The following is a 21,468-nucleotide window of genomic DNA, read 5'->3' as shown; positions in this document are numbered from 1 at the left end:
ACTTTAATCTGTCTTCGAGGTGTCAGCTCTGTGACTTGGACAACAGCCACTTCCCAGTCACCTCTCCCAAAATGGAATGGGCTGCTTGCCACTAATCCAGGTGGCCATAGCGTGGTCTCCTGTGATTGACATGCCCTCGTTTCTGAAAGGAAACATGAAAACACTTAACATATTTCCTTGTTCTCTTATCTCATGGAATCCACTTCCAGGCACATGTATTAGGGGCTCAGAGAAAAGGGACAGAATGGTACCCTAAAACCACACAGACCTGTCTACCATACCACCATTTACCCAGCTTCCCCTGCTCCCAACCCAGAACTTCCAGGTGACTCTTATCCCCAGGAACTGCTCCGAATTCCCTCTGCCCTCAGAGGCAAGGCTTGTCCAGAAACCTAGAAGTGCTTGGCCCAGCCTTGAAAGACGGCAATAAGCATGACAAAAGCTAATGGCCCTATTTTCAAATCCCGTTCGCTGGTCTTACTTGGAACTGTGGCTTTTTAATTCAATTCTGACTTAATTCTAATTTAATTCACAGTGGATGCCATCTGTTTAGATTAAACACTTAGCTTGACATGGAGCAACGAGGTCCCAGCCTTCCTGTCTTCTGGTAGGGGAGGCGGCAGGGCCTCACAGTCAAGACTGCATGGTCTAGAGAGGTGGCTCTTGGTTTGCCCTCCCGCGTCTGTCCCCCTAACCCCCCACTAGCTGTGCCTCCTCTAGGGCTCCCGCTGACCTGTTCCTGGGAGCTCCCCCACCAGTCAACAAAGCAGAATAAATGGGTGGCAGGTGCAGAAACGTCAGCTCTCAAGTGTCTCTAAGTTGCTCTCCGTCTGTTTTCATCTGCCGTCTCTTCCGTCCTCTCATCTGCCTGATGTCTCTGCACCTGGCTGTCTCCTCGTTCCCCTTACCGCAGCCCTTTGGTGTCCCGATGAGGTGGTTCCCCTGCTTTTCCCCAAGCTGAACAGTCTGTCCCACCCGTTCCCCAGAGTTGCCACCAAGCAGAGGAGGCCTCTTAAACCAAGGTCTCCCTGGGTCCATGCTCTGTCAACTGAACCATGACCGTAGGGCAGGAGAGGCTACGAGATGGAAGAGAAAGGTTGGGACAAGTCCCGGAACAGAACATCCAGGTGAAGGGACACTGATGTCAGTGTCCCCGGGGCAAGGCTGCACCTGGCTGAAGACCTTGAGGCCTCTCTGTGTACCAGAACCTGAGATAAACCTGAGTGAGGTAAATGATGACCGAAAGGTGCTGTCTGCACCAGAGTACGTGTTCCAGGCTGTCTCTGAGCAGGTGAAGATACCCTGGTCAGAAGCCTGTTTGAGAAAGCTGAGAGGATCTCTTCAAGCGGCCCACCACCACCACCTGGCCACCCCACTCCCAGCTGGCCACCGCCATGGGGTGCACGCCTCCTGGGTGGTCACAGAGTGTCCCAGTTCTTGGTGTCCCCTTTTCAGTTTTAGATCCCAGTTTTTCTTCCATAAGAAGTCCCCATCCGTGTTCCTCTTTCTCTCTTAGCACCTAGGGGGTACCCCAGGATGACCAAGATACCCTTCCCTAAGGTGCCCCACCCTAGATCTCGTCTGCACTGGGGGCAGCCCCTGCACAGCTGTGTGGGAAGTCAGAGAGACAGAGTCAGGTATCGCTAGGTCCCCTGGCATGCCAGGGACGTCTTAGGGACTCATGTTGTTCCTCTGCTGTTTCCTGAGAGCGTCTCTCCCTCCTCCTTGTTCACCCTAAAGGCCAGGTGTAGTGACATCTCTCGCCAGTCCTGTGGAGGAAGTTCCTGTTCTTTCTCAGAGCCATGCCTTGCATCCCTGGCCGTCTTATCTCCACCTCCAACCCAGACATCACCTCCTCCAGGAAGCCTTCCATGCCCACCCATCTGTTCATTATCTGTCTCCCATCTTGGCTGTTTGCCGTTGATGAAAACAGAGGAATCCAGTTCTTCCCCTTTGAGTCGGTGCCGAGCTGTTTGTCCAGGGTGACGTCACTGAACAGCCCCACCTTCTGGGGACTCTTCCTGGCTTTGCCCCTCCTGGCTTTTGCAGGAAGTACCTCTCAGAAGAGAAGACACCTCCCCCCCCCCCCCCCCGACTGGCTTTGGGTGTGAAGAAGAGCGTGGGTTGAGGGTTCTGAGTGCTGTTGGCAGGCATGTCCCTCCTCGAGTCCCCTGCCCCCAAGGGCCTGCCACACCCTCCACTTCCCCCCATTGTGCCTCCGTTCCTGTTTAGCCAGACGATGGAGGCCTGGCACATTTTTCTCCCTTAGAAGATCTGCCCAAACGAAGCTCTTTCTTCTCTTGTCTTCCCTGACCATTTTCTGAGACCCATGTCTCTGGCCCGTTGGTGGGCTCTGGCATCTACAGACCACTTCAGATCTCAGACCTCCCCATTCAGCTATGTGACAGGAGACCGGGAACTTCAGTTTCCTCCTTTGTAAAAAGAGAAGCAACGAGGCAGCAGCCCTGATAGGATTAGAAAGGCTTGATAAGCTGAATGTGTCCCCACGTGTAGGGAGCAGGAGCTGTGATCGGTCATGTCTTGCTCGTCTCTGACTCTGTAGATGCGGGAGCTCTGAGGAGGGCCCAGCTGGCCACCCTCTGAATGCCTTCAAGTCCAAACATCCTGTTCTTTTTTTTTAGCTCCTTACTGGAGAAATGGGAACACTGTAGATTTTTTTCATCTACCGGTATCGGGTGTCACAGAAAACACAAGCCCTCCTGGGCTGAGCTGCTAGTTCTGATGTCTGAGCGCAAGTCTAAGCTACTGACCGGGGTGGTGGTTCTGTTCCTGGATTAAGGCAGACTCTGGGAACTGGACCACCCCTGAGACAGACCGGCAGCCTGATGCCTCCCCAGGGTCTGGGCCTGCAGCAGAACCCCTTCCCCTTGGAGAAGGGGGGCTCGGGGCTCACAGTCTTGCCACCCCTCTTGCCTCCTTCCCTGCAGGTGAACTTTCGAAGCCCCCGGAGCGGCCAGAGGTGCTGGGCAGCTCGGACCTCGGTGGAGAAGCGGCTGGTGGTGCTGGTGGCACTTCTGGCAGCAGGGCTGGTAGCCTGCCTGGCAGCCCTGGGAGTCCAGTACCGGGCAAGTAGGTGCATCTGCTAGTTGTGGTAGGCGTAACCATCCTTTCTGCCTGTCACTTGGTGCAAGGCGGGGGTCTCTGTTCAAGCTGGGATTGGCCTCCGAAGCCAAGGAGAGAGATGCCTAGGGGCTCGGAGTGCAGACAGAGGTGGGTGGAAGGGGTACTGTAAAGGTTTTGAAGTCAGAAGAACAAATTTGGGTGTGGCAGCTCCTGCCTATAATCTCAATACCCTGGTAGGCTGAGGCAGGTGGATAGGGATTTCAAGGTTAGCCTGGATCACATAGTGAGTTCAGAGCCTTTCTAGGCTACACCAAGGCCACACAATGAAAAGTACGCACGTTTACACCCTGGTCCGGCAACTTAATGGCTGAACAAACCACTTTAATTACGTGGGTTTTTTTTCCTTCTCTAAACGGGGCCGAGGGATGCCAGTTTGAGGGATGACTCTGATGACGTGTATCTGGTGTCCCCGAGGACTTTTTCAGTTAGCTTTTGCTCAAGGCGTGACTTCCTGCCATTCCTACTCTCAGTAGAAGGACAGTCATGGCTTCTGTTTACTGGGTGCTTCCCGTGGACCCTCTCCTCACACGCGCAACTTATTTCCTCCTCCCAGGAGCCCTGTGAGGTGTGGTGGAGGCACTGAGACCAACTCAGCCAAGGCTGCAGGCCAGGGGGATTAAGTGGGGGAGTCTGGGTTTGCTTGCCAGTTTCCAGGTTTCAGAGGAATCCAGAGTCAGGGCCCCACCTCTCTTTGTAATTGAGTGTACTCCGGGGCAGGCAGCTTCTTTGGAAAGGCCCTAGGGCCTTTGTGTGTCCCTGTGCACACATGACTCTCCTCCACACTGAATGGGCACATGATGGCTCCTCCTGACTTGTCGTGATGGGTTCCTCTGACCTCGCTATCATGGTGGGTCTCTCTGCCCCCACCATCATGGTGGGTCCCTCTGTCCCCGCTGTCATGGTGGGTCCCTCTGACCTCACTGTCATGATGGATCCCTCTGCCCCCACTGTCAGGGTGGGTTCCTCTGACCCCACTGTCATGGTGGGTCCCCCTGCCCCTGCTGTCATGGTGGGTCCCCTCTGACCCCGCTGTCATGCTGGTGTCATGACAGTGACCTATTCTGCTGTCAGGGTTGGAGTCTGGTTCTGTCTGTCAGTCAAGTGAATACAGCCGCTGCCTCCATGCTAGGTTAGCACTGAAAGATCTGGGAAGAATGGATCCACATTAAAATCAAGTCTAGGGTCTTCCATTCTCCCACCCCTAACTGTCTACTATTTTTGTCAGTCAGAGAAATCCAAGGAGGACTTTGTTTGGGGTCCCACCCACCGACTGTCACCCACCCCATTATAGTGGCTGTATTGAGCCTTCCTCCACTGTGAAGTTGATTGAGGGTGGCTATCCTGGAATGGGAGAGGGAACATTTTGGATTCTTAAATAGAGGGCTGGGACTTCATTCATATGCCCCTCCTGTGTGGGGCACATAGTCATTAATTCATTCATTCCTCAAACATTTCATGAGTGCTCACTCTAAGACTAGCCCAAGTGTCTACAAGGTGCTTCAGAAATAATTACTTGATTATTTAACCGACTCACTAATGGTTTGCAGAGTTAGTTTTCCAAACGTGCCTGGCTCAGAGGTGCTGAAATCATACTTTGCTGATTAAGTCCTTATTTTTGATACTCCAGCCCTGTGCTCAGCATAGTGTCTGCAACCACAGGTGTGTGGAAGCTGAGTAAATAAATGAGTGGCTGGGTGGGCAAAGGTGCATAAAGGAGAGTGTGTGTGTGCGCGCGTGTGTGTGCATGTGTGTGACAGTGGAGGTATGTGTATGAGTGTGTGAAAATTAGAGCACTCTCTGCAGCTACCCCATCCTGAGACAACTTCAGTTCAGAGCATCCTGCCAGGCAGGGTGGGCCCAGAACTGTCTGCTCAGTCTTGGCCCAGAAATGACAAGCAGGCTGGACCTCAGCAAATATGCTGCCCTGGGACTCCCCTTAGGAACCTCAACAGGTTTCTTCAGTACTCAAAGGGTGCTCCCAAAGGACAACTCAAAGTAAGAAGCATGGTGGGGGCTGACAGGATGACTCAGTGGTTAGAGTGCTTGCTACCAAGCCTGACAGCCTGAGTTTGATACCCAGACCTCACACAGCTGTTGTTGCTGCCGGTTGGGCTCCTGGGGAGGAGTCTAGTGTCCGCCTCGGTCCATTGCTCTCTCTGTCTCCAAGCCTGGACCTGGGATGGAATGGCCCTCTCGCCTTAGGGTGGAACTGGGCTAAGGCTCAGGAAATCCATGCAGCACCTGAGAAAGCAGCAGCCGCCTTGGGACTTGGCAGAACCTCATTGTACATCAGCAGGCCCTGACTTTGGCCACATCTGAGCAAACAGCCAGGCCAGGCAAAGCAGCTCCTCAGACGATTCTGGAAGCCTTAACCTCTAAGCAGTGTCTGGGCCCCTGAGGACGTTCTGACCCATTTCCCTGCTTCGGAAGCTTCCTTTCCAGAGACTTGTAGCTGCTTTCCAAATGGCAACGAAACCAACGCAAGGTTCTTCTGGGAATTTTTTTAAAAAATACTTTAAAATTTTTTATTTATTTTATTTATCTGTCTGAGCATTTTGCCCATGTGTTTGTGCACCTCATGTATGCTTGGTACCTGCAGAGGTCAGAAGCAGATACTGGAAATTAGAATCCAGAATTGCAGACAGTTTTGAGCTGCCTTGTGGGTGCTGGGAATTGAACCCGGGTTCTTTGGAAGAGCAGCCAGTGCTCTTTAACCACCAAGCCATCTCTTTATGGTTGGCTTTTTTATTGTGGGGTGTGTGTGTGTGTGTGTGTGTGTGTGTGTGTGTGTGTTTGAAGAGGCCAGGCAACCCTTGGATGTCATCCTTAGGGACGCCATTCATCGTGATAGTGACCCTCACTAGCCTGGAGCTCACCTATTACGCTTGACCAGCTTGCCAACAAACCCATGAATGCTCATGTCTCCAGCACCTGGCATTGGGATTGCAAGTGTGTGCCATCACTCCTGGCATTTGTACGTGGGTTCTGGGATTACTGACTAACCTGTTTCCCTAACCCTATTCCGCAGAGCATTTTAAAGCATCTAGAGGGCCAGATAGATGACTCAGTGGGTAAAGGCACTTGCTGTCAAGCCTGATGACCTGAGTTTAATCCCCAGAGCCTACACAGTAGACGGAGGAGAGCCCTGGTGCCTGGAACTTATCCTCTGACCTCCACGCGCATGTTGTGGCATGCAATCTCATAGTACACGCACACATACACACATTCACACGTGAACTTACACACATTCTCACACAATAAATACGTGTTTTTAAAGAATTAAAGCACCTTGGCTGGCATGGAGGCCAGGTACTGTCGGATGAGTAAATTACATCTGAGCTGGTTTCTGCCTTCTCGGCTGATTGTGTGTGTCCCAAAAGAAAAGAATATGTGTCTCTTCTCCAGAAGGAGACCAGGTCTCCAAACACTTTCATTCAGTAGGTCATTTATACATGCCACAAACATCCACTGAACAGCAGTGGATGCCAAGCACGGGGCTGGACAAAGGCTGTGTGAGAACAAGTTCATATCGTCGCCGGGAGGCAGACAAGGATGTGGCTGTGGTGTAGCACAGTCTATGGAAGGACAGCAGGTGCAAAGGCAGGAAGGAGCACAGAACAAGATGGCCTGGGAAGGTTTCTGAGGAACAGCAAACTTAGGTGAGAGGACCCCAAATGACAGTTGGTCAGATGGGGACCCCCAAACCATTAACTAGTCAGTTAGATAGACATTAAGTTCCTGATGGGCCAGGGATGCTTGGGTTTGTTGTTGTTATTTCAGTTTCTCAAGACAGTTTCTCTGTGCAGCCTTGGCTGATCTAGGTAGCCCTGGCTGTCCTGGACCTCACTCTGTAGACCTGGCTGGCCCGCCTGCCTCTGCCTTCGAGTGTTGGGATTAAAGGCGTGCGTCACCACCGCCTGACTTCTCATGTTGTTTTCAAACCCAAGTCCCCTCAGTGTCTGTCTTCTGGGCATTTCCAGCCAAGATCTTGTCAGGCTAGACTTCCTGCAGTTGGCTGAGTGTAACAATGGGTATTATTCGGCCGGTACGAAGTTATGCCATACTAGCGAATAGCCCTTTTCAAACACGCGCACGTTCCCTTTCCCCTCGCCAAGTGCTGGTCTTCCTTGTGGCCGGGAACTGGGGTGTGCGACTCTGATGATCTGAGTATTACTGTAAGTGACACTGTCGCCCCTGCCATAGAACGTCTCCCTGTGGGCTGTGACTCAGTGGTAGAATATGCAAGGAAGGCCCTGGCTCCGTTCCCTGCCCTTGAAGATTCTTTTCAACTCAGATGCCAATAGCACAATAATTTTGTTTTGTTTTTTGGGTTTTTTTTGAGGTAGGGTCTCATACACCTCAGACTGTCTTCCCGCATCTCTTTGTAGCTGAGGATGACTTTGAACTTCTGATACTCTTGCCTCTACCTCCCAAATGTTAGGATGACAGTCCTGTGCCACCATGTCCTGTTTTATGTGGTACTGGGAACTGAACCCAGGGTTCTACTAACTGAGCTACATTCTCTGCCCTAATTGTGTGCTTGCATGCGTGTGTGTTTGTTTGTGCATGTGTGTATGTGTACATGTGTGCATATGTATGTTGTATGAACACACATGTGTGTGGCATGCACATTGCATAATATTCTCTCTCTCTCTCACATACAAATACCCACGCACGCACGCACACACTTGTACAGAGAGAGAGAGAACCTGGAAGACATTCATTGTTAATTGTATTGAAAAGTCAGATGAATTTGTTGGCATCAGGATCAGAAGTCTTTGTGGAGAAGAGATCGCTGAGAGAAAAATCGGCTTAGCTCCGAGCTCTTTGAAACCACGGAAGGGAGTTTACTCAGCTAACAGAGGTTTTATTCTAAGCGCCAAGAGACGCTAAATCTGCTGAGTTTGTATCCCATAAGGGATCTAGTACCTGCCCAGTTAGGTCCGGGCCTGGTGGGGCTTATGGCCCCGGGGACACTGGGCTCCAGGCTACCCACACTGCCCACCTCTCATTGGTCTCTTGTCCTTGACCCTCAGGAACACCCCCAGTATGTCTGAGTGAGGCCTGCGTCTCAGTGACCAGCTCCATCCTAAACTCCATGGACCCCACGGTAGACCCCTGCCAGGACTTCTTCAGCTACGCCTGTGGGGGCTGGATCAAGGCCAATCCCGTGCCCGATGGACATTCACGCTGGGGGACCTTCAGCAACCTCTGGGAACACAATCAAGCCATCATCAAGCACCTGCTGGGTAAGAACCAGGGGGACCAACGAAGGGGCTGAGGGGGGCGATGTCCCTCGCTGTGCGAGCCCGAGTGAGCTGGTTAAAGCTGCGCTTTAGTCTCTCCGTCTGTGACATGAGATCAGTAGCACGCACAGTTCGTAGCACTAGAGAGCCTGTGTGAGGCCGCTGGCACTGAGCAGGCACACAGAGCTTCTCGCCGAAGCTTTCAAGGCACAGCGCAGCGCCTGGTTGGCACTAGCTCTGAGCTCTTTGAAACGGACTGAGTCTGCAGTATTGTGAGTGAAAGGAATGGAGGCGAGACGGTCCAGATCAGACTGTATATTTTGATCAGTGGTGGTGTCCCAGAGGGCGGGGCATATAGCTCAGTTGCTAGAGTGTTTGCCTGGCAAGCACAGGTCCACGGATTCAGTCCCCAGCTCATGTGAAACCTGGTGTGGCATCTGCACATGCCTGCAATCCCAGCACTTGGGGGGCGAGGCGGGAAGATCTAAAGTTCAATTTAAAGTCAACCTGGGGGCTGCAGAGATGGCTCAGCAGTTAAGATAAGAGCACTGACCATTCTTCCAGAAGACCCAGGTTCAATCCCCAGCACCTGAATGGCAGTTCACACCTGTCTGTAACCCCCAAGATCTGATACCCTCACACAGGCCTACATGCAGGCAAAACATCTATGCCATAAAATAAAAATAAATAAATTAAAGTCAATCTGGACTTATGCATGAGACCCTGTCTCAAAAAGAAAAAACAGGGGAAAAAAATGTATACTAACAGATTATCAGAGAGTTCATCACTCCATAGGTAAGAGTCACCTGGGCTGCTGGTGATCATCAGCCTTGAAGGACACCTGACTATCCAAAGTCCATTTGACCGTAGAGTCCATGGTTAGACCCCAGGTCCGTGTTGTTTGTGCTATTTTCCGGATTAATATATAAGACTCTGCCCACCCACTGCCTCCTCCCCCAGGAGTCCCAGTGTGTGTTAGACCACATGCGTTGACCCCAAGCAATCCTTTCCAGCCCCGTCTCTTGCTGCCCTCTGCCCTCTGCCCTCTGCTGGGGAGGAGGCTCCCAAAGCTGGGGAAGGGTCAGGTAGTGAAACATCTATTAGGCCATCTGTCAGTGACACAGTTTAACCCCATGAATACTTAACTGTGTCTTGGCAGTTGTTCAGATTTTCGAGACAGGGTCTCCCTGTATAGTCGGGACCGGCCTTGGATTTGAAACAATCCTCCTGTCTTCACCTCCCAGGGCTGGGATGACAGGGGTGAGCCACCACGCCCGGCTCTTCAACATACTGAGGAGTAGGTGACACAGAAGGAGCTGCCTAAAAGAGGACAGATCCTCTCTAAGCGACGAAAGTCCTCTCAGGAGATAGCGAATGATTCCGATTTAACAGCTGGTTTTTAGGCAGCCATGTCCTTCAGGCGCAAGTGGGTTAAGGACTTTACCTTTCTTTCCCACCCCCAGCCTCAGACCAGGGCTGTTGTTGCCAAGCTACCTACCTAGCCTCTTCCCCACCATCCCCAGCAGCTCCTTAGCAGGGCCCCTCAGGTCACAGGACCCCTCAGGTCATCACTTTACCCACTAACTTGTCAGGGTTCACAGGGCGTGACCTCCAGTCCTGGGCTATGACTTTCTATCCACTCCGTCCCTCGGGGTCAAGTCGATGGTAGGGATCTGCCCTGTGCAGTAACAACCAGTTAAGACCTTGGGAACAGTAGAGTCTGGCAGTATTGGGACCACACTGTAGAGTTCTGAAGCCAGGTGTGCTCCCTGCAGACCAGGCTGGCGGCTCTACGCCACCGTTCCAAACCCTCTAAAACATGGCTCTCAGTGCCATTAGACAGGGAAGGCCGCTGTGAGTATTGCCCTTCATGCAGCGGTTCAGAGGCGGAACATGAGGGCTGCATGGCCCCTGAAGTGCTGCGCAGAGCATAGCTTTGTGTGAATTCCAAGAAGACTCCTGCCTAGCAAATTGCATGACTGTAGAGGGGCTCCCAGGTCCTTGACTCCTCCATAGCATGGAATCTCACACAGATCACTGGTAAGGATGTGGCGAAGGATCAGAGGATGGCAAAATCCTAGACTATCTTATATCTCAACATGATGTGGACCAGTTATCAGGGAAGGTGGTCCTGGGTTTTTCTGTAAGGTACTAAGTTTTTAATTGGTTTTTCCCTATGCATCCACAGAGGTCCAGGCCTGTGACTCTGTTGCAAATGACACTCAGAGGCAAAAATGGGTTTCCTAGGAAGTGGTGGAGCTAGGGGTTCAGACCGAGAGCTGTGGAGACTCAGTCTGTGCTGGCTCATTCCTGGCTCTCTTTAAACCACATCTACTATGGAGAGGCCTGGTTTTGCTTGGGAGTGAGGCCTGTGACTTGCTTCCTCAGTGGCTGTTTGATTAAGCTCTGTAGACCAGGCAAGCCCTGGGTCCCACATCGCTGAGGACACCTCCAAGTCGTGCTGGTCAGGAACCCCCACACACTCCCAAGGCGTGTCCTAGGGTCACCTTCCCCAGCCTCCCTACTGGGAACTAATCTAAAAGTGCCTCAGTTGGGTCTTAAATACCTGGGAACCCCCAAAGGAACAGCCAGTTTCAGCTTCACTAAGACAAAGGGTCAGCAGCTCTCAGGCCTCAGGAGGCGCCAGGGCTAACAGTGGGCAGGCACTGAAACACGGGGTGCTTAGCACCTCCAGGGTAACCAGGGGCCGGCTCTCGGGAGCTAGGGAGACAAAGTGAAGCATTTGGAGTGTCAAGTGAGGACTGTGCTCCTGGCCCAGCAGCGCCGGTGTTAGCATGAACAGACGTGTAGCCTTGAACAGACCGTGTCTTCTGAAGGAGCCCTGCCTTCCCTTCTCCCTCCCCCCCCTCCCTCAGAGTCCCTGGCGCATGCTAGCCTTGAACTCCCAAGGAAGCCAAGGATGATTTTCAGTTTCTTAGCCTCCGTGTCCACTTCTTAAGTGCTGGGATTACTGGGACTGGCTTCTGTCAGCCCTTAGACTTGGCTGTGCCTTTGGCTTTAGCTCATATTATTTCACCATCTAGACAGCCTGCCCCACAAACCCTCCAGACCAATAGCTCCCTCCCTGTCTTGTACAGTGTTGTGTTTGTTTGGTGTGTATTTGTGTGTGTGCATGTGTGTGCGTGTGTGTGTGTGCTTGCCTGTGCACATTTGTGTTCAGGCCAGATGTCAACACTGAATATCTTTCTCAGTTACTCCTCTACCTTGTGTATTTGAAACAGGGTCTCTTCCTGAAACTAGATCTTAGTGCTAGACGGGAATTGACCTGTCTCCATCCCCCAGCTTTGGGGTGACAGGTCTGTGCTGCCACACCCAGCTTCTACGTGGGTGCTGGCGTTCCAGACTTAGATCCTCATGTTTCTAGGACACTGAGCCATCTCCTAAGCCCTTTTAAACTCTCTTAAGCCTATTTGCCTGTTATGTCTTCTATCAGAGGGCCTCTTGGGGCCTGTACCAGTGAACCACACTGCTGGCTGTACCTTTCAGACTGGCAACATCTTATAAGATGAGAACATAAGGCTGGGCATGGTGGTGCATTCCTGTAATCCTGGCATTCTGGAGGCAGAGGTGGGACGAGCGGGAGGGCAGGGCCATCCTTTGCTATATATTGGAGTACAAGGTCAGCCTGGGTTATGAGACCCAGACTCAAAAGCCAAACAAGGGTAGATACTTAAAGTATTTAACACAGACTTGTTGTGGCGGTTGAAGCAGCACGGACGCCCGCCGTAAAGAACAATCGGCTGTCGGGACTAGGGAGGCAGCTGGGGGGGGGGGAGTGCTGGCCTGGCATGCGCAAGCCCCAGGGTCCACCCCCAATTCCAGGGCTAGGGGGTGGGGGCGGTGCATGGGGCGGGGGTAGGAGGGAGATAGTTATCTCCCTTCCTTTCCTATATCCCTGATACCAGCCACTCTGAGAGCACAGAACATTCCAGACTCATGATGAGTGCACGTTGGTGAGTTGGCACGAATGCTATCATCTCGTTTTCATTTGGGTTACATTTTCCCAATGCTTACTGTCTCACTCGGTTTCCTCTTCCTGTCCTCTGTTTGCCATGCAAAAAGCTTCCCCTGGTGTAGTGTCTCCCGCAGTTGGCGGACGTTCAGTGCAGAATGGTTTTGGTGGATTTGATGATTCAGGCAGAGAGGTGGGTGCAGGACTTCTCAGGGGAGACGGGGGTGGGCGGTGGGGGCTGTGAATGGTCTGTCTTCTGGCCTGATTTTTCAGCACACTGACTGGCAAGAATAAACAAGCAAACAGAGAGACTGGAGCGCCCATCCTGGCCTCAGCTGCTTATGTGACGTAGGACTAGTTTCCCAGTTATTTGGCTCTAGATTGGGTGTGATCCAAGTAAGAGCCACTTGTGGGAAGTGTTATGATTAGTTGCACACATGGCCACACCCACGTGCAAAGAGGCAGTCTGCTTTCTCAGGGAGACTTAAGAATGCCTGGGTTCAAATTCCAGGAGGCTCATTAATGGATTAGCCTTTGTTGGCAGGCTCCTTCACCTTCCTGGCCTCCTTTTCCTTCCCTTTGGCTGATAACACCACATCCATCCCTCTGTGTCGTGTGGTGATGAGACACAGGCCTGGCCCAGCCTGCACTCGGCACCAGGAAATACCCATGGTATTGTCACAAAGAGCTGGCCTCCGCTTTATCAGTCCCTCTTCTCCCCTCTAGTACGTAACTCTTGAGGCCTGGAGCTGTCCGAACTGAGTCTGTGGTGTTATCTAAAACAAACACTGGCCTTGCCCTGATGGAGACACCAGGCCCCACATGCTTCTGCCCAGACAATGCCGTGGCAGCCAGGGAGACCGCGGAATTCGCAGGCACCCTGTTCCTGCAGCCCATCTCGACCCCCTGCCTGCCTGGCTGCCTGGGCGTTTGCTTCCTAAGCCCAGCGCTGATATGAGAAAGGGATCCAAGAAAAACTCCCAGAGGAAAATGAGGGCCAATTAAACAGTGTGCTGTCTTTCCTCTCTGGGACTTTGGGGAAGAGACTGTGGAAGTTTCTGGAACATGGGGTCCCTGGAAGGAAGTACCTAGGCAATTGGAAACTCTGTTGTCTGGTCCCATGCTGCCAAACGATTTCCACGCCACTGGAGCCCTGGAGGTCTCCTTTTCTCCCAGATTTCTCCTGCCGAAGAAGTCGAGCCCACTGCTCAATTTTTCATTTGACGTCCCAAGAGCTTCCCTCCTCTGCTACCCTCTGACCAAGACCTGCCTTTCTTACCTGGTCTAGGGAAGTACCTCTCCTGCAGCCGTCATGTGTGTTCTCTCACAGGTGTGTGTCTGTGTGTGAGTCTGCATTTGGAGGCCGGAGGGCAAGGGCAGGAGTTTTTCTCCATTGCTCCCGATCGCTTTTGTTTGTTTGGTTTTTTTGTTTTGTTTTTTTTGACGGGATTTCTCCCTGAGCCTGGAGCTCACTGACTCAGCTAGATTGACTGACCCATGAGCTCCCGGAATCCACCCATGTCTCCGTGTCCCCACCCCCACCCTCCAGCCTTGGCGTTGCAAGTGTGTGTAGCTATACCCAGCTCTTACATGGGTTCTGGGGATCTGAACCCAGGCCCTCCTGCTTGCATAGCGCACTTTCCCAACCAAGCCCATCCCCCAGCTCAATATGGCTAACTTGATTCGGTTCAGGTCCCTCTGGAACTTGCAAAGTGGTAGCTGCTCCCAAATGAGGAGTGAGGAGAAGAGGAGGCCACTGTGCCTCAGGCTGCCCCTCAACTTCTGCCCCACCCAGGTCTTCATGGGCGCACAGGTGAGATACAGCGGGCAGAGATAGGAATGCCCATTCCCCACTGTGCCCACACATCCTGCCTACCTTCCTCTTTTGACAGATCTTAACCTGTCTCTGGCCTTATTGTAGCGGATGGGGTTGGGGCCTTGGAGTCAGTACAGGACTACCCAGACAGCAGTCTCTCGGCAGAAAGGAGATTTATTACCCAGGGGTAGGGGGCTGCCTCTGGATCAGACAAAAGCAGGCAGCAAGGAGCAGCAGCAGGTGGTTTTTGTTTGTTTTGGTTTTTGCAGGAATGACTTTTCTCTTAAGGAGAAAAGGGGAAGTCTCTGCTAGAGAGTTGGAAAGTCCTAACCTGACAGGTCAGCCAGTGTAGCCAAATAATGAAGTTTGATAGTTGGACCTTGGTGTTTAGTCTCAGGAAGGAGTCAGCGGCAAAATAAAGGAATGGACCTTGGGGGCTAACTTTAGGAGTGCAATCTGATGGTTTAGCAATGGGGAGGGGGGCAAGTCCTGCCATGTTTGCCATGCTCGGGCCTGCTAGAGAGCCATACCACCCTGCTCTTCCAGATAGGATGTTCTGCCTTATTCTCCATGAACTGAGCTCTGCTCTTGTAACACGTGTGACTGAGGGCCTACTGTGTGCCTGGTCCTAGGGACACAAAGAGGCCATGAGGCAGAGGCAGGCTAGACGTAGCCCCTATCCCAGTATATAGTTAGATGCTCTTGCCACTGCTCAGTGGCTGGCTCCCTCCCCGTACATCCGTTACGCCTAGCCCAGCCTCTGCAAACCCTGAGAACTGAGGGATTTGCTGTGGGAGCCAGGAGCCTGGCCACAGAAACCAAACTTGGTCAAGGAAGCCTCGCAGGAAAGGTGAAAGGGTGGCTGTTGGTGAAGTAAGTGTTCTCTCTCCCTCCAGATGCTGGGGTGGGGGTGGAGGGGTGTCCTCCACCCTCAGTGGCCTCCAGCTGGAACTCAGAACACTCTGTGATGAGCACAGCCAGGCTGTCCCTGGGGAGCCTGTCTTTAGGTCTCTTATCTCCGTGGCCTTGGGGCCCCGGGGAAAGCAGATGCCAGGCCGGTTTCTGAGCACAGCATTCTGCCTCTGATGCTGGCCCTGACCTCCAAGGGTCTTAACGAGAGCCAGGTGTGAATGGTGAGGGAAAGCTTCTGGGGCCTGGCCAGCACCTGGGGCTCCTGCTTTCCCTTCTAAGAGCTGAGCTGGTGGGAGTGTTGCCATGGAGATGAGGCCCTGGGGTGTGGGGCACTCCCCCTTCCCATCCCTGCTTTGCCTATCAAGCCTGAGACACTCACTGGCTCTCCTGTTTCCACCCTCCCTCTAATAGAGGCCTTGTCCCATCACTCCCCTGGGGACTGCTGATCAGTGACAGTTTTGGTGCCATTTCTGGTGAGGATGGGTAATGGGACTCTCTGGAGAGATGCAGCTGGTGATTAAAACTTCCCATGAGGGGCTGAAGGGACGGCTCAGCAGTTAAGAGCTGTTAAGAGTTGCTTTTCTGGAGGACCCAGGTTCAATTCCCAGCACCCACACACCAACTGACAACTGTCTGTAACTCCAGGTCCAGGGTACCTGACACCCTCATACAGACAGACATACATGCAGATAAAACATCAACACATATAAATAAGAGAGAGAGAGAGAGAGAGAGAGAGAGAGAGAGAGACACTTCCCAGGAAGTATCATCACTTGCCTGTGACGAAGGGCTCTCTCTTTTCTGCTCCTCTCCTTAGTTCTCTACCGTCCTGCCCCCATCAAGAGCCCTTCCCCCATCCTGTGAACCCCTTTAATCTTTGAGACTCCGCTCAGACAGGACATCATCTGGGGCTGTACTTAGTTGGTAGAGTGCTTGGCCAGCATTGCCCAGCATTGCCGGGCCCTGGGGGTGGCACCAGCACTGGATAATGTGAGCATGGGTGGCACCTGAGGTCATCCTAGCCTGAAGCCAGAGCCATCACCTTCTTCAAAGCATTTTGTCCCCTGCAGGCTTTTCTCTGCACATCCCCATCCGTCATTCATGAGCTTTCTGGGGTCAGAGGGCAGGTCCCATGTCTGTCGTAAAACTTCATGCTCAGCCTGGTGTCCGGCATCCAGGCCTTGCCCAGTGTGCTGAAGACCTAGAATAAAAAGTTTCAGATCCGTGAGCTTCTGAGAAGACCTGGGAGCTGAGCCTGGCTTCCACAGGATTTTGTGCAGAAGCCCCACGGAGCAGGGGCCTTGCCTTTGGTATCCCAGTGGTTACACCGTGTGTGGTCCAGAGTGATCCTCTGATGTCTGCCCGGTGAATGGAGGCTTAGGGTCCCACCCGAGATGTGTTCAGGATGAGGAAGGGCTGGGGAGATCTTGGAAGGAGACAAAGGAAAAGGCTTCAAGGTCAGAAACTGATGTGAGGGGAAGAAAAGATGGTCTCAGCATCTCAGAGTGGCCCACTCTAAAGCTGAACTCTGGTGTTTGTGTGTGCATGCGTGCATGTGCATGCATGCGTGTGTGTGCGTGCATGCGTGTGTGGTTGCTCAGATGCAGGAGCTCTAGTACACAGTAGACCCCTTGAGAACCTGGGTAGCATCAAGTGGTAGCATCAACCTTGGGAGCAACAGGAACCTTCCAGGCCTCACCTGTGCAGACATGTGGCCTTCAGCAGGTGGCAGGAAGCACAGGAGAAGGGGAGGGGGAGGAGTCTCCTGGGTGCCCAGCCCACCCCCAATGGGATGAGATACAGTCACAGCCTGGGCCCCCAGGGTGGGACGTGGAAAACAACCCCTTGAACCCTCTGTAAGCCTGGCAAACATAATCTAGCCCTCCCAGGAGGAAGTGGGAAGTCAGTGCCTAATGAATGAAGCCTTTCAAGCCTTATCCAGTTCCTGCCTTTCTCCCAGGCGAGGTCATCTGGGATCTGAAAACCATGGCAGGATGCCCACCTTTCAGGCAGAGATGCAGGGCCATGTGCTGGCTGGTAGGAAAACCAACCATCCTGTTGGGTGGGCACACATATTTTTGTTAGGGTTACCACTGCTGTGATGAAGCACTATGACCAAAAGCAAGTCGGAGAGGAAAGGGTTTATCTGGCTTCCACATTGCAGCCCATGGCTGAAGAGAGTCAGGGCAGGAACCTGGAGGCAGGAGATGATGCGGAGGCCATGGAGGGGAGCTGCTTACTGGCTTGTGCTTGTGGCTTGCTCAGCCTGCTTTCTGATAGAACCCGGGACCACCTGCCTAGGGGTGTATATATTCCCAATGAGCTGGGTCCTCCCTCTCCTCCCTCCCTCCCCCATCAATCCCTAATTAAGAAAAAGCTCTACAGGCTTGCCTACAGCCTGATCCTTTGAAGGCATTTTCTTAATTAGCATCCCTCCTCAGAGATGACTCGAGTCTGTGTCAAGTTGACATAACACTGTCCAACACATCACACATTGCCATCCCAGAGACATGTCTGTAAGGCCATCTTGCAGAGAGGGAAAACGTCAGCTAAGATTCAGGGTGCCTCTGGTCTTGTCAGCTCTGCCCACAGACCCTCATTTATGGCCCCAGGACAAGGCTTCTCCACCATGGACAGTAATTGCCGTGTACAGTCCAGAGTTCTGAGGGCCGGGAAGGACGCACCCACTTGGGACACAACTCTGTTATTTCTTGACGTTCTAGAAAATTCCACGGCCAGCGTGAGTGAGGCAGAAAGGAAGGCCCAAGTATACTACCGTGCGTGTATGAACGAAACTAGGATTGAGGAGCTGCGGGCCAAGCCCCTGATGGAGCTGATTGAGAAGGTGGGTGCTCAGGTGGACGTCCACTGCCTCCCTCTGCTCAGCCTCCTGCCAGGCCCTCTCCGGCTTCTGCCCCAGCTCTCAGCCAGCCCACACCTCCAGCTACCCCACCCAGGCGGAGCTCAGTGCCCTTCTGTCTGCTGTGGGTGTTGGGGTTGCCTGAGCATGTGTGTGCATGGCTCCATGTGGGTGGATCTGTCTGCGTGGATGTTATAGGGTGTGTATCAACATCTGGGGGGAGAGGAATGTGTATGTCTAGGTGGAGGCCAGATATCAGTATCAAAATCTTCCTCTCTGTTGCTGCTGCGGCCCTGTGTATATATGTGAAGCTCTCTGCAGGAGGAGGACCTGCTGGTTCTACTAATCATCCAACCGTTTCTTCTTTCCTTTGTTGTTTTTTCTTTTGTTTTTTTGTTTTGTTTTGTTTCTTAGAAACAGAGTCATGTAGCCCAGGCTGGCCTCAAACTTGCTGTGTAGCCAAGGACACCCTTGAACTTCTGTTCTTGCTGCCTTGACCTCCTGAGGGCTGAGATTACAGGGGTGCGCCATCCTGCCTGGTTTTGGGTAGTGCTAGACACTGGACCCAGGCCCTGGCATGCGTTAGATGTGTACTCTGCCGGCTGAGCTACATCGCTGTCTCCCGCCCCAATCAGTCCATTCTGGGCACATTTGCAGTCTCGAGTGGCCTCCAGGGAGGGCTGCCCAAGGCTAGCCAGACTTCCGGTGCAGGAAGAGGTGGCTAGAAATGTTTTCTAGACACCCCTGCTTCCTCATGGACTTTGCCTCTCAGCTCACCTTAAGGAAGGTCTTGCATGGGGGTTTAGTGACTGTGGGGCAGTATCTGTCTCTCTTCTCTTGCACAGGTCCAATGGGCCAGCTTGTACCAGGCTAGGGGGTACCAAAGGTATAGTGTGTGTGTGTGTGTGTGTGTGTGTGTGTGTGTGTGTGTGCGCGCGCGCGCGCGCGCATGCGTGCATGTGGGCACATGGAGGCAGAGGAGGGCATCAGGTGTCCTACTCTATCACTCTCTTCCTTACTGCCCTAAGATTGGGTCTCCTCACTCAACATGGGGCTGGGGAATACCCAGCAAGCCCCAGCGATCCTTCCATTCCTGCAAGAAGCTGTACCCAACTTTTATTGTGGGTGCTAGGAATTTCAACTTGGATTTCCATGCTTGTGAAGCAAGCACTCATTACCAGTTTGCAAGACAAGACCACTGTGATTTCTCAGACTTTTCCCAATAAGTTGGAATTACGTTTTAATACCACCGTGTCTGTGTGGCTCAAGAAACTGTCCATGGCAGATTCCCAACCCACCTCCCTCCCAGCCGTGTGGGAGCAACAGCCTTGTGTGCTCTTAGCACACTTAAGGATAAGTGGCTGGGTGTGTTGGCACACACTTAATCCCAGTATTGTAGAAGTGAAGGCAAGGGATCTCTGTGAGTTTGAGGCTAGCCTGATCTACATAATGAGTTCCGGGACAGCCAGGGCTACATGGTGAGACCCTGTCTGTAAAAGAGAATCTAAAAACCCAAGAGGAATGGTGCCCTAAGTACCAAGACACGCAGACACAAAGATGCACAGAACCCCTCAGTGACCATCACCCTGTTCATTTGTTCATTTGCTTAAAAGGGAAGAGGATTGGACTGCTCCAGGGTCATAGAACATGTGACTCTGATTTGCATAGTGTTCTCACACCAGCTCACCACAGGCACACACCTGTGCACACACACATCACCCCATCTGCTCTCTCCCCACAGCTTGGAGGCTGGAATATCACAGGACCCTGGGCCAAGGACAACTTCCAGGACACACTGCAGGTGGTCACAGCTCACTACCGCACCTCGCCCTTCTTCTCTGTCTACGTCAGTGCCGACTCTAAGAACTCCAACAGCAATGTGATCCAGGTGGGCCGAGCCTAGGAAGTGACATTAACTCCTGGACAGGACTGGTGACACCCTCTGCTCCCCTACCTCAGCCCCTGGGCTTTGTGGCTCTGCTTGGAATGGGTTGGAGTCCGTCTCTCCCTGCTTTCACCCGACCCATCCATACATCACACTTGCTGTGTGATCTTAGGCGAGTGGTTCAGTCTCTCTGAACTATAGTTTCCTTGTTGGCCAAATGCACTATAATGACTCCTGCCTGAGATGAGGTATGCCAAGATGGGAACCAAAAGACTCCGTGGCAGCTCTCTAGAATGCTCCTCTCCTCCCTGCCCGACTCTCCACAAGTTCCCATTCCAGGTCCACCGGGAGCTGCCATTCCCCTTAGTTTCTAAAGAACCAAGGAATCAGGAAGGTTTGGTCACTTCACCACAACCACATAGCTTGGGGTAGCTTGAGCCACATGGACAGTGTTTGGTGAAACAGAGTGTTTGCCTAGGCCAGGGATGGTTTAAAGAAGTTTGTCCAGCCCCTTGGAAGAACCCAAGTCCCTCAGATAGTTGGGAATGTGTATGTCCCATCCCTGGTCCCTGGGTGGATGTGTCTGTGCCGGCTAGCAGCTCCTCCTGTTCCTGCTGGGACCTGCCCCAGGGAAGGTGGTAGCCCTGCAGGGAGCCTCCCTCTCACCCCGTGTCCCTCTGCAGGTGGACCAGTCTGGCCTCGGCTTGCCCTCTAGGGACTATTACCTGAACAAGACGGAAAACGAGAAGGTGAGCTTGCCCAGCCTGCTCCGCTGTGCACGGCCAGCACAACTGAGCTTCTGCGGAGGGCTCAGTTTCCTGAGGGTGGACAGGCAGCCCTTGGTGGGGGAGGGGTGTCCCCCATCCTCCTACATCACTGTCAGCCATGGCAGGCACAAGGGCATCATTTATCCCTTCCCTGAAGAAGACCATGGTGACAGCCGCCACCATTTGTAGACCCTGGGCCTTTATTGGGCACCACCGCTGTCAAGCTGATGGGCCTTTTACCTCACCTTTAACTCGGGGACACTCGGGGACTGCTCACGGTCATAATAGGGGTGAGGTCAGTTTGTACACCCAAGCCAGCTCCTCCAGAACCTTCTGTGCCTGGAATGCCCTCAGGGACACCTGGTCAGAGGCTCACGCCCCGTGCCCTTCCATTATTCCTCCTGCACCTGTTCAGTGCCCAGTGCTCAGGAGGAGGTCCCCAGGGACTTCGAGGTCAAGCAGAGGCAAGCCTCGCTTGGCTGATCACCCAGCTAGAGGCCCAGCCTCGTGTGGAGAGGCAGCTGAGGAAATGTAATGCGGGGACTTGGCTCAGATCAGAAGACACACAGCGGCAGGTGGTTCAGAGCAGGCGCATTAAAGGAATAAAAATGGGGCCAGTGAGATGGCTTAGCAGGCAGAGAGGCTTGCCACATAAGCCTGGCAACATGAGTTTGAGCTCCAGAACCCACATAAAAGTGGAAAGGGAGGACCGAGCCCAGAAGCCTGTCCTCTGCCTCCACACACACAGCATGGTGCATGCAGCCTCCAACACTCCTCACACACACATACACACAGTGTAAAACTAAAACTAAAAATGGAAACTATAGATCAACTCTGGAATGAGCCCAGAGAGATAGGGCCGGGG

At 52.9% G+C, this 21,468-nt stretch overlaps 1 protein-coding gene across 3 annotated transcripts in view; it reads left to right on the top strand.

Moving 5' to 3' along the window:
• Ece1 (endothelin converting enzyme 1) overlaps window positions 1-21,468 on the top strand; it is a 102,967-nt gene that overhangs the window by 53,206 nt on the left and 28,293 nt on the right. For 2 of the 3 annotated variants that reach the window (XM_048443306.3, XM_048443305.3), the window contains exons 3-7: window positions 2,949-3,090; window positions 8,181-8,393; window positions 17,815-17,936; window positions 19,693-19,839; window positions 20,520-20,585. In XM_048443306.3, coding sequence (XP_048299263.1) covers window positions 2,949-3,090; window positions 8,181-8,393; window positions 17,815-17,936; window positions 19,693-19,839; window positions 20,520-20,585 — 690 coding nt within the window. The remainder of the gene's footprint in view (window positions 1-2,948; window positions 3,091-8,180; window positions 8,394-17,814; window positions 17,937-19,692; window positions 19,840-20,519; window positions 20,586-21,468) is intronic. The other variant, XM_085690451.2, reaches the window with a different exon arrangement.

Source organism: Myodes glareolus, chromosome 6 (assembly GCF_982192425.1).
Source record: "Myodes glareolus chromosome 6, mMyoGla1.1, whole genome shotgun sequence".
NCBI lineage: Eukaryota > Metazoa > Chordata > Mammalia > Rodentia > Cricetidae > Myodes > Myodes glareolus.
This window is presented reverse-complemented; position numbering and strand designations above follow the sequence as displayed.